The sequence below is a fragment of the Mirounga leonina genome, unplaced genomic scaffold (assembly GCF_011800145.1).
Source record: "Mirounga leonina isolate KUSES-001 unplaced genomic scaffold, KU_Mleo_1.0 Mir_171, whole genome shotgun sequence".
Classification (NCBI taxonomy): Eukaryota; Metazoa; Chordata; class Mammalia; order Carnivora; family Phocidae; genus Mirounga; species Mirounga leonina.
The window spans coordinates 921,841-934,081 of NW_023270436.1; the positions used below are offsets into that span (position 1 = coordinate 921,841).

Consider the following 12,241-nt stretch of genomic DNA (forward strand, 5'->3'; position numbering starts at 1 on the left):
TGACCCAAGCGACACACCTTGGCCAACCTGACAAGTGACGGGGGGCACGCCACGTGCCCTGCGTTTCTCGCAGCGTGCCTCGTGGGGGCTGCGCCCACGCTCTCACCCCCTGGCCGCGCCTGCAGCGCCCCGACCGGCCCCCCACGGCCGCAGGTCGCCCCGTCACAGGACGCACGAGCTGCAGACCTGTTCGTGCCCAAGGACGTGGAGCGGCCGCTCCCCTCGTTCGGAAGGGCCGAACACGGCCCAGCGCTCACACGGCTCTGAGAAGCCAGGGCAGAGAGAGCAGATGCACGCGAACAACACCGCACCGTCCACGGGACCAGGGCAAACCCCCTCTTCCTTACCTGCCGTTGCTCGCTATTGGCGTTTTCATCGATCCTGATGTAGGTGAGGTAATGGAAGTTCAAGAACATTTCTAAAATGTCCAGCATGAGAACCATCTGTGACAAGATCAGCACTCGACGCCCCTCAGACTTCAGCTTCTGAAGTAAGATGGCCAAAGCTTCGAGCTTCCCTACGGGGGAACAACATCGGGTCTCTCAAAACCCAGGGCCAGGCAGGCCCACCTCCAGGCCAGCGCAGACGGGAACCCCGCCGTACCTGAGTCAAACTGCACCAATCTGAGCTCAGGAAACCGGAGGGAGCGCAGGGCCGTCATCCGCCGCAGCTGCTGCGCGTAGGGAGCCATGTGCTCTCTCAGGCAGTGCCGCAGGGTCCTCAGCCTGCGGCTGTAGAGGGACGGCGGCCTCGCCACCCACAAGGACGGGGGCGCAGCCACCACCGGGGGGATCACACAGACCACCCTGGGAAGCAGAAAGCTCCGTGTCACACGCGCCGCCCACGCATCTGCACCAGCAGCCCGTCTCAGGAACGACAGCTCAAGAAGGAAGCGGGCAGAACCTTCCAACGGCGAGCGGTCAGAAAAGCCGGGTGCCTGATTACAGCCACCACCGGGGTGGCATGGCTGCTGGCCCACACCACCCGTCACAGCAACCGCGGGAGGGGGTCCCGCCAGTCCTGGCCAACGACCACCACCCAGACGGAAACAACCAGCGCAGGGTGCCCCGAGGCTGCAGGGAAGGGCACAGAGACGGCGCGTCCCCCACGCTACTCGAGTGCTCTGATGGGAATCGGGGGTGCAGGTGCTGTGTCTCCAGGATGGCCTGGGGGGAAAATACGAACCCCAGAGCTGGTACAGCCACGTGCCACCAGCAGGGAAGCCAGACTTAGCAGGAAGGGCCCTGCTGAGAGCAGCACAAGGACGACTCGGACGGGCCATTACAGTACATGACACACGCCCTCCAGACCTCTGGACGCCACCCACGCCAGGACAGCCTCGCTCTGGAGGTCAGCTCAAGCTGCCTTTCCCTGACTTGCTCCCCACCACATGCAAACAACAAGGCCATCTAGCCCCAAAACGTGGGTGGACAAAATCAAAGCACTAAGTAAATGGAGAGCAAGTCCACGTTCACTGATATGAAGAGTCTACACGGCCAACATGTCCGTTCTCCCTGACCTGACCTAAACATTTGGTGTAATCCTAATCCAAACCTCAGCCAATTACTCCGTAGATTACCAACACGCTGAACCTAAGGCTAACATGGAAAAGCCACAGGCCAGAACGAGAACCCACACAGTACTGAACGAGAACAAAGCTGGAGGAGGGACACTGCCCAGCACCGAGTCTCGCTGCAAAGGCCCAGGGATCATCGAGACAACGCGGTGCTGGTGAGGGAATAGGCCAGCAGACAGGACGGAGGCCCGGAGACAGGGACAGTCACGTCAGCTCTCCCCACAGAGCAGAGACGATCTCTCAACAAACGGTGCTGGGACAAGTGGACACCCACACGCAAACACGCGAACGTGAAAGACTCAGCCAGACATCCCGGCTTCCTAACGGCGCTACACAAGAAACCCCAAATAACCACCAACCAACATAAATTTGACCAAGCCTCTGAATCCAGCAATTTACAGACAACACAGGGGACAAAGCAACATGTCAGATTATACCTTGAGCAACCGATTCAGCAAATCCAGATTCTGGGAAATTCTACAGGGAAAACCACCAGGTTTCCTCAACAAATAAATTGCAAGAGGAAAAAAAAGGCGAGCTAGAAGCACAACCTACAGATTAGGAGCTACACGACATGTACCAGCAACTGCTACGTATTCACTTCATGTGATTTTGACGTGAACCACAGAAACGTTCAAGAGACGACCAAAACTGTGCGTGCGGGACAGACACTTAACGGTATTAAAAACTGTTCTTTTTTTAGGTGTGATAATGGTACACTGACTGTGTTCCTTTCAGAGCACAACGAAATCTGATACAGGAACTCGTGTTTGTCCGGAACTTGTTGCAAACAGTCTGTGCTTCGGGGCAGTCAACAGGTGAAACAAGACCGTGAGTGCTGAAGGTGCTCTGGGTGCCCTGGGGCTCACTGCATCATTCTGCCTGTGTACATCTGAAGATTTTCTGAAATACGAGATTCTTTAAATGGGGGAAAAATGAATCTAGACATAGACCTAGTCCCTTCACAAACATCAGCTCAGACTGGACCGTAGATCTAAAGTGAAATGCAGACAAGGGAGCCCTGGAAGAGGACGCAGGGCGAGCCCGGGTGACCAGGGCCTGGAGAGAGGGACAGTCAAAGATGACTTTCCAGGCCCAACCCCGATGGCACGGCCCGTGGGAGGACGGAGAGTTGGACTTCACCAAACCTAAACACTTCGCCGTGTGAAAGCCAATGACACGAGAAGACGAGCCACAGATGAGGAGAAAGTGTGAAAGACACCTCTGACAAAGGACTGCCATCCAAAACACACAAAGAACTCTTAAAACACAACGATGAGAAAACCCATTTAAAAAATGGGCCAAAGACCCTAGCGGACACCTCTCCAAAGAAGAGACGCACGTGGCAAAAGCTACGGAAACAGGCTCCGCGTGGTACGTCCTCAGGGAAATGCAGATTACAACAGCCACGGGACACCACTGCACATGCGTCAGAACGGCCAGAACCCACAGCACGGACCGCAGAGACGTGACGAGGACGAGGGGCCACAGGGGCTCTCGCTCACTGCTGCTGGGAACGCAGAGGGGCACAGCCGCTCGGCTGGTCTGCTTGACCTTCTCTTACAAAGCGAAACACACTTGCACCAGATGATCTGACAATCACGCTTCTGGCTTTTATTCAAATGAACTGAAATTTACGTTCACACGAACACCTACACGTGGACGTTTACAGCAGCTTCATCCGTGACTGCCCAAACTTGGAAGGAACCAAGATGTTCTCCAGTACGTGATGGACAGACTGGCCCATCCAGACAGGGGAGCACTACTGGGAGCTAAAAAGAAATGGCTGTCACGCCACAGAGAGCTGTGCAGGAACCTTCACTGCCCTCGCTAAGAGAAGGAAGCCCATCGGAAGAGTCCGCAGCCTATATGGCTCTGGAAAAGGCACCGCTACGGGGATGCGAAGAGGTGGCTGGTTACCAGGGTTCCGTGGGGAGGGGCGACCTGGCGGAGCACAGAGCTTTAGGGCAGCAGGCGGGCTCTGCGCGCTAAGGCGGTGGATGCGAGCTGGGCCACAGGAGCACTCCCGGTCCCCACGGTAGACACTCGGCCACGTGCATGGAGCAGAGGAGGGACGAAGACCCATCCTCAGGCTGGACCTGACCTGCGCCCAAAGCAGGGAACAGAGCACAAACGGCGCTGACACTCCAGGTGGGGCAAAGAGGAAGCCAAGATGCACGCTGGGCAGGGGGCGGGGCTGGCCCAGTGGCATCTCCGTTTTTGTTTTCTCTCCTAAAGCTAGTTTCTGAGTTTAGCTCTTAAATACATGTTTCTCATCGTGCAATGTGAAGTTTCCCATGTGGTTTTTAAAGATTTTATTTATTTATTTGACAGAGAGAGAGAGACACAGCGAGAGAGGGAACACAAGCAGGGGGAGCGGGAGAGGGAGAAGCAGGCTTCCCGCAGAGCAGGGAGCCCGATGCAGGGCTCGACCCCAGGACCCTGGGACCATGACCCGAGCTGAAGGCAGACGCTTAACGACTGAGCCGCCCAGGCGCCCCGTCCATGTGGTTTTTAAATAAAACGTTACTTTAAAAGAACAACATGGAGAAACTCATCAACCACAGAGTGGTCTGTTCCACGCACCCAGAATGCACCCAGGCCAGCCAACGTTCACCCAAGTGCTGTCCCGGGGAAAAGAAAGCCACCCGAGGACACACAGCCTTCCCGGAGGGTGGAGAGACCTGTCGGTGCCAAAGCTGAAGACCCAGAAAATGATTCAAGGCAGACGTCTGAGACTAGCTCGCGGAGAAGCTGAAGGGAACAGACTCCACGCAGGAGGACAAGCGGTGCTGGAGGCCCGCGGGAGCCCGCGGAGGGGGGTGAAGCACAGGGACCCACGCAGGCTGCCTACCTGTCAATGACATCCTGCAGGCAGGCTTGCCGTTGGGCCAGCGTCAAGATCAGGTCCTTCTGACCATTTGAGGGAGACGTGTAAGCACTCGCTGGCCCGGCCCCCCTCCGCTGACTGCTGTCAGAAGCCCCGGGCCAAGCTGTCTGTTCTCGGCCGACCACGGAACAAATCCGCAGCAAATCTCTGCCGTAGACGGGGGCTCGCGAGCAGCGCCGCTCGTTGACAAAGTAGATCTGGTCCAGTCGCTCTTTCAGAAGTCTGCTCTTCTCCTCCTTCGTGGGAAACAGTGTTAAAAATGGTCACTGAGGCCCAAGGCCTGGTCTCGCCAAGCCCCGTGGTGTCCCTCGCACATGGCGACCGAGACACCCGCGTCCCCTTCTACGGCAGACCGCCACAGGAAGGAGGCGTCTGTGTGCCTCGGAGTGCGTCTCTGACTGAAGAGCGTTTCTCCAGACACGGTGAGATTTCTAACGTCCGGGAGACAGATACGAGAACATAAAACGTGGAAGAGGATTTCTGCAATCGTGAAACCCGACCTCCTTTGCTGTGAAATGTGTTTTTAAAGTCAAATTCTGGGATTCAGAGGGATGATGTGCTTTCAAAGCGTGTACGTCGACACCACCATTAAATACCACAACCGTCCCCCCAACAAGCAGCTTCTGAAAAACAACTTCCTAGGGCGAAGGAGGGGCCCGGGCCCCACACGGTGCCGGTGTGGGTGGGGGCCATACCTGGGTTGGCCCTCCGACAGGGGAGGCTGGTTTGGGGGCCATTCCAGGTTCTCCAGCCAGCAGGGGATTGACCGCCACTCGCCCAGGCACACCAACTGCAAAGAGGGAGGAGACGGAACGCAAAGCTACGTGGCTCTGCAGACCCGTCCTCGGGCAGCTCGCTCTCACAACGCACTGACTCGAGCCCTAATCGTTCAGGACCGCCCGCAAAGCACTCCGCCCCCTGGCCGTCGTCCGAGCCACGGGCCCGTCTCTCTCCGCTGGTGGGTGCCCTGTGCGCTCAGAGGAGGCATGCACACCTGAGGCCCGAGGTCCTCCTCCATGCCACCGCACAGCGCTGCAGCCACGTGGCCACGCACACACACCCCCCCATGCCCTGGACTCCTCCCGCCTGTCCCCCCCTCCAGCAGGGTCAGCGCTGCCCTCGCCCTCCAAAGCAGGAGGGGCCGTCGCCGCGCCCCAGCGGCCAGCCGCGTGTCCTGACAGACTGCACGGGAGGCACTGAGGACTGAAGGGGCCTGGGGTGAGAGCCCCTTCAAGGACGGTGGCGGGGGGGGTGGCTACTGCCTTGGGGGACGGGCGCCAGCAGCGGGCTCTGGTGGGTGGGAGGAGGCCTGGAGAACAGAACCAGCCACAGGGGGAATCCCGTGCCACAGCTGGGACACAGAAATGCTGCCCTCCAGACCCCACGGCACGGCCCCACCCAGTGTCACCACAGACAAGACAGAGACCGGGGCTGAGCAGGGACAGGGGCTTCAGGTCGGGGGGGGTCCCCCTGCTGCTTCCACCCACGAACCCCACCCGCCCGCCCGCCCGCCCGCCCAACCTCCTCAGCAGACCACACGAGGCTGGGCATGTCTGGGAGGGCCGGACCCTGGTGGGAAGGAGGCCACGGACGGGCCAGACGTCGGAGAAGGGCCCAAATCCTGCTCCAGTACCTGTCCCAGGGGGAATTCTAGCACACTCACTAAATGTCCCTGTGACCTTAGCAAACCAAATTCCTCATGATTCCAAGCTTCTCGTCAGAACAAAAGGAAAAAAATCTAGGCAAGTGGAGACTAGTTGTATCCCAGATACCTCTCCGAGGGAAAGGACAAAGAAAACAGAGCAGGCTGACCGGCCCGTCTGCGGAGAGCAGAGACCGTCAGAGCGGGACTTGCAGCTTCTGAGACTCCATGGGCACAGATCATCAACAGCTCCCCGTTACCTCAGAAGCAAAGTCACACAGAAAGAAGCTTCAACGCCTCAGTGTTCCCGCTCAGGACACTCTACCTGGCGCCGTCACAGGGGCCGGGCCCGGGCCGCCGGCCGGGGGCTTGCTTCCCAGGGCGTTGAGGGCGCCCGCCTGAGACATGGTCTGCATCACCACGGGGCCCGGCGGGCGCAGGTAGGACTGCCCCGGGGCGGATACAATCTGAAGGACGCTGCCTGCAATCACACGAGCACCAAGAGGCGTCACTCACGGGCTGCGTGCGCCTCCTCCTACCTGCTACACGCATGTCCACACGTACGGGAACAAATGAAGCAACAAACCAGAAATCCAAATTCGAATTTACTCCAACAAGGCAGCGCAGAGTACAGTTACTTGAAAAACATGAGAGTATTTCATTGACAGTGAGTGAAAAACTAAGGAACACAGTCACTTCTACTTAAAGTCAAGAAAACGCTCATCTACTCTTTGCCATTCCTGACTTCGGGCAATGTGGGGGGCACCCAGGACGGGTCTGTCAGGCCTGCCTGAGGCCCCAAGCCAGTGCCAGGGTGAGAGTCCCAGCTCTGGGTCACACGTGGGTGCCCGCTGACCCGTAAAGCCCGATGAAGAAACATCTAAAAACACCCTCTGGCCTCAAAGCTGCAGCTCTCCTCGCACTTGGTTTAAGGAGCCTGCCACATTCCGCCTTTTGTGTGATGAAGTCTGACATCGTTCGCTCTGGAGGAACGTCCCCATGCTGGGTTCCGCGCAAAGCAGAGCCTGCCGGAGGTGCAGACAGATGGCCTTGCCCCCGTGGCCAGAAAACTGAAGGAACAGGGAACTAGGCCAAATTACAAGCTGTCTCTGCTGCAGGCTTCCTGGGGCCTCCACTCTGCTGCGTGTGGCCTTGCAGCGCCCGTACGGAGCGTCCCAGCGCGGGCTCAGAAGCGCAGCACACAGCCCGTCCCAGGGAGGCTGCTGTGGGTGCCAAGGGTGGCCTGGGCCCGCAGCCAGCGGGGGCTCAAGCTCTAAGCCGCTGCCACCCCGTCACTTAGGGCTAATGCCAGCATGCCCCTCGCACCACTCATCTCCTGACAAAGCAGTTAAAGGCGGTTACCACAGGAATACGTCGTGCGCAGACAAAGCCCTGTGAGGCTCTGATCTAGGAGTCAACGCTGTAAAACCCGTACATGAAAGAACACAACAGCTTCTACGTAATTTGCTAGCACTGTGGTGTTCTTAGGACAATTTATTTCTCACTAAAATTAAAAAGTAGCAAATATCTCTATTTTGATTTTAAAAATAGGAAATATTTGGGGCACCTGGCTGGCTTAGCCACTGGAGCTGTGACTCCTGATCTCGGGGTCATGACTTCAAGCCCCACACCGGGCAGAGAACTTACTTAAAAAGAGTGTAAGAGTAAAAAAATAAAAAAATGAGCGACATCCCCAAAGAGCCTATTTTATCAAAAAACAGTGTCAGCTACGCAGCACGCATCCACCACAGGCAAGCGGGTGCTTTTGCTTGCTGCCCGGCCGGCCCCCTCGACACCCCACAAGGGAAGGCATGCAGGCCGTCTCCAGGTGAGGCACCTGAGCTCCCAGGGGCTGCCCGGTGCGCCCGAGGGGCAGCGGCAGGGGAGAGGCCGGGCCGACGGCAGGGCACGGGGCGCTGTCCCCTACCTTGCAGCTGCAGGGGCTGGCCGGCGGTGAGCTGCCGAAGCTGGCTGTGCGACAAGGTGAACTTGTTCCCCTGGAACTGCAGCGTCACCGGGGTCTCTGGCTGGGCGACCCGGCTCTGCGGCCCCGCCAGGGAAGCCAGCTGGGCTATTTTGACCACCTCCCCACCTGCGGAAATGCAGAGGAAGACGGGATTAAAACCTCTGGGAGAAGTCTGCAGCTGTTCTACTGACGACCATTTGTCGTCCAGAATGACCGTCTGTGGTAAACGGAAGCGTCATGGAAACGTTTCTTAGGTATTGCTTCCTAACGCTTTCAGAAAATAATTATCTTAACAAAAAGAGAAAATTAATATTGGATCTTAACAGTTAATTTACTTAATCAAAACTGGTAGAGATTTTCGATATCAGATCTTAATTAACCAAACTACCAACATTTTACTTTTCTCTCCAACCAATGAAAAACCAGCAAACGTCAAATACAGCAGAAATCTATCTGTAATACGCTTTGGAACTCTAATATCAACCTTTTTTTTTAAGTTTTTTTTAAGATTTTATTTATTTGAGAGAGAGAGAATGAGAGAGAGAGAATGAGAGAGAGCACATGAGAGGAGGAGGGTCAGAGGGAGAAGCAGGCTCCCCGCCAAGCAGGGAGCCCGATGTGGAACTCGATCCCGGGACTCCAGGATCATGACCTGAGCCGAAGGCAGTCGCTTAACTGACTGAGCCACCCAGGCACCCCCGTCAATTCTTTTTTTTTTTTTTTAAAGATTTTATTTATTTATCTGAGAGAGAGAATGGGAAACAGAGAGCATGAGGGGGAGGAGGGTCAGAGGGAGAAGCAGGCTCCTCGCTGAGCATGGAGCCCGATGCGGGACTCAATCCCAGGACCCTGGGATCATGACCTGAGCCGAAGGCAGTCGCTTACCCAACTGAGCCACCCAGGTGCCCTTCTAATATCAACCTCTTTAGAAAACTTTCAAAATGTGAAAAAGTACGTGTCCAATTCAGTGCACAGAGGTTTGCAAGATCACACCCTGTGAGTGTGAGAACGGGTCACTAGTATAAACACATCACACAAACGTAGCTGTAAGACATAAAGGTTCCCACTAACTCGGACTAGACTGTAGGATTCGATCTAGAACGTTGACTGAAGGAATGCCAGACTCGACATGGCTTAACACATCGTTTGTGAAAACGTAACTCGGATCGAGTCCTGTGCACTTGACTCAGAAAGGTACTAACTACCTGCAGGCTCTGAGTGAGCGCCAGGGGTACAGGGTTCTGCCCCCCAGTGGCTGATAATGGAACCTAAATGCTCCCCCCAAAGAAACCCATGCCAGAATGATTAGTGACACCATACAGAGAACAGTCAGCAGAAGACCAGGAAAAAATCCAGAGGTCCTGCCCCCAGAAGCTGTGAACGGGAGGGACGACAGGAGGAGGCGCAGAGAAGTGTGTGTGGACAGGACACCCCGGCCCTGCTCCATCCACACAGAGCGAAGGGCAGCGGGGGGCTCTGCCCGAGCTCAGCTCCCGTGGCACGGCCCCCGCGACACCTGTCCCTGGCACACAGAAATGTCACCCATGCAGGGGTTCCCTCCCCCAGGCAGCCAGCAGGACTGTAACTCTTCACTCCCTGGCAGTGGAAGCCGCAAGGCCTCGTCACAAGAGACGAGCCCGAACTCGGGGTCTCCTCGTGACATCCGCCCCCCAGCTTCCCAGAGAGACCTCCACACGCTGGTCACAGCCACAGGCGAAGTGCTCGAGGGCACGTGTGAGAAACAGCGGTGCCTACGGCCGTCTGCGTAAGGGCACTTCCTACAGCACAATCAGCAGGGGCACATGAAAGATGTGGAAATTCGCTAACGACACTGGTCACGGTAAAAAGGCCTAAAGAAACGTAGTAATATTGTGACGTTTCCATCACCAAGTTATTAGGAGACATCTCAGCTGAACAGGAATTCACTCCAGGCTTAAATGTGATCATAAGCGGAAGAGTCAAAACAAGTCGTGCTTTTTAACAACCGGCACCGGTTCCCTCGCTGGCGAGGGCGTTACGTGCTCTCGCCTGAGTACCACCTGCTCCCCGGGCTGAGTCCCGGGGCCGACGGAACAAGCCTCTGGCTGATGCTAAGGAGAAGTGAGGCGGTCAGCACACCAGCAGAGCATGCGCAGGAGGAAAGCAGAGCTGATGTCCGGGGATCAGGAGAAAGGACAGAGGAGGACAGGGCCCTGGACGCTGGCCCTGCAGAGGGCGTCCCTCTGCACACCTAGGGCCGAAACGACAGCGTGGCGAAAGGCAGAGCCCAGGCGTGGGTTTAGGGAGACAAAGGGAGTGGACAGCAAGGCTCTTCACACACGCTGATCGGAACACAACTTCCCGTGGCAGAGACGTGGCAGAACCGGGAGGGGCGAGGCCACTTACTGGGCAGGCGCGCCTGAGCCTGCGAGGTGAGCACCAGCCCCTGAGGCAGCGCGCTCTGCCCCGCCGGGTGCGAGGGGGCCTGGGGCGGGGGCGGGGGCGGGGCCCGCGGTTTCGCAGGATGGGCTGGGCTAGGTGCTGCGCTGGAGGTCGAGGCGGGCGGCTGTCTCGGAGCGGGAGCGCCGGTGGAGGCCTGGGAGGTCTGAAACGGGGCTGCCGCCACTGCAATCGATAAGGTTTGTTTGTGCAAAGCTGTTAGAGGTTCTTCACGAAATGCAGTTATTTTAAACCCGAATTTCAAAGAAACAAAACAAACATTTCATTAAAGTCTCTCAGATGAGAAGCCCTCTCTTAGGAAAAGGGGTAGGGGGGTGGTTCATGGGGTGAAGCGGAACTTTCTATCTGCTGCGCGGTGTTCTCCGAGTTCATCGGCAGGCCACGTGGTCCGCTTCCGCAGGGCACGCAGTGCGGGCAGCCAGCCGGTCCGACGGGGCCGCGCCCCACCCGCGTGCCCAGGGCAGCGCTGCCGTGCATGCGGGGCGGACGCGGAGGACCCAGTGGCGGAGGCTGGAACACCGTCCCGTTACCTTCTGCCCGTCAACCCTACCCGTCTTCAGTGACAGTCGGGCTACGTGCAAGTGGGACCCCAAACTCGAGAGCAGCCTTCCTGAGCTGCCGTGCACAGTCGGACACGCGCGTCCCTGCGTAACAGGGCCTTCGCCGAGGCCCGCCGTCAGCAGCACGCCAACAGCGACTCGACCAAGACCGCAGCGTCTTGTTCGGGGAAAACTCCAGTTTCAAGACAGCAGAAGGCCTGAAACTCCTGGGCGAGCCACGTGAGGTGTGTTCAGCAGAGCCTGGAGCAGGCAGCCCGTCCCGAGGGGCGGGGAAGTGCCAGGCTCCGTCCACACACACCCTCGGTAACCCCGAGGACACGCCGGCACGTGAGGCCTACCTTTTGCATCTGGATTTGCAGAGAACGTGGCAATCGGTGGCCGTCCTCGCACGTGGCCCTGCGGAGTGGCGGCGGCTGTGGCAGAGGCTGCTGTCCGGGCCGGGTGTGTGCTGGGGAAAGCCACGGTGCGACCCTCGGGCTTCTGTCCGTACTGCACGGGCTGAAACAACCTGGCAAGAAGGCGTGTGCGCCACTGAGACACGGGGGGCTCGGGCTGCCAGAGGCGGTGAGGGTCCTGACTCCCGGTGCAGCTCAGGGAGGGGCTGGGGCTCCACACGGGCACCGAGAAGCTCAGCACGGGTCCAGGGGAGGAGCACCCCAGTGACCACGCTCGGGACACGAAGTGGCAACGTCTACCCCGAGGCTGGCGGACACGGCGCTCCCGTGGAGCGCAAGGGGAGTGGGCGGGAAGCCACGTCCAACAACCAAGTGACAAGACAGGTCACGGTGGCCGGAAGCGGAACCGGCGCCTTGAAGGCGACGGGCTAACACCGCAAACGGGGACCCACGCCCGTGGCTGCCGTTTCAGGTGTTACCACACACGCTCTTGGAACCCTTTTACCTGGAAAACCGTAATGGCGGGAACTGTCTATTTTCAAATCCCCCGTGCAGGGCACCAGCCAGAGACAGCCAGGAGAAAGCCGACGATCTGGAGCCGGGCCAGCCCGAGAGAACCGCAGCCCCACCGGCCCACGTGTGGACCTAACGGGGCGCCGCAGGCCCCCGCGAGCACCAGGCTGACGGCGGTGGGGAGGGCCCGGGCAGAACAGGCAACGGCAATGGGCACCAATCTGCACAGCTGGCCCCTTCCCTCTAAACCCCTATTTGCT

The 12,241-nt window shown here is 58.1% G+C and overlaps 1 protein-coding gene across 12 annotated transcripts in view; it reads right to left on the reverse strand.

Moving 5' to 3' along the window:
* EP400 (E1A binding protein p400) overlaps positions 1 to 12,241 on the reverse strand; it is a 97,981-nt gene that overhangs the window by 35,917 nt on the left and 49,823 nt on the right. For 11 of the 12 annotated variants that reach the window (XM_035016794.1, XM_035016793.1, XM_035016791.1 and 8 more), the window contains 8 exons: positions 11,412 to 11,581; positions 10,460 to 10,678; positions 8,036 to 8,200; positions 6,434 to 6,589; positions 5,162 to 5,256; positions 4,431 to 4,702; positions 604 to 806; positions 348 to 517 (listed from right to left, as the gene is read on the reverse strand). In XM_035016794.1, the coding sequence (XP_034872685.1) occupies positions 348 to 517; positions 604 to 806; positions 4,431 to 4,702; positions 5,162 to 5,256; positions 6,434 to 6,589; positions 8,036 to 8,200; positions 10,460 to 10,678; positions 11,412 to 11,581 (1,450 nt within the window). The remainder of the gene's footprint in view (positions 1 to 347; positions 518 to 603; positions 807 to 4,430; positions 4,703 to 5,161; positions 5,257 to 6,433; positions 6,590 to 8,035; positions 8,201 to 10,459; positions 10,679 to 11,411; positions 11,582 to 12,241) is intronic. The other variant, XM_035016796.1, reaches the window with a different exon arrangement.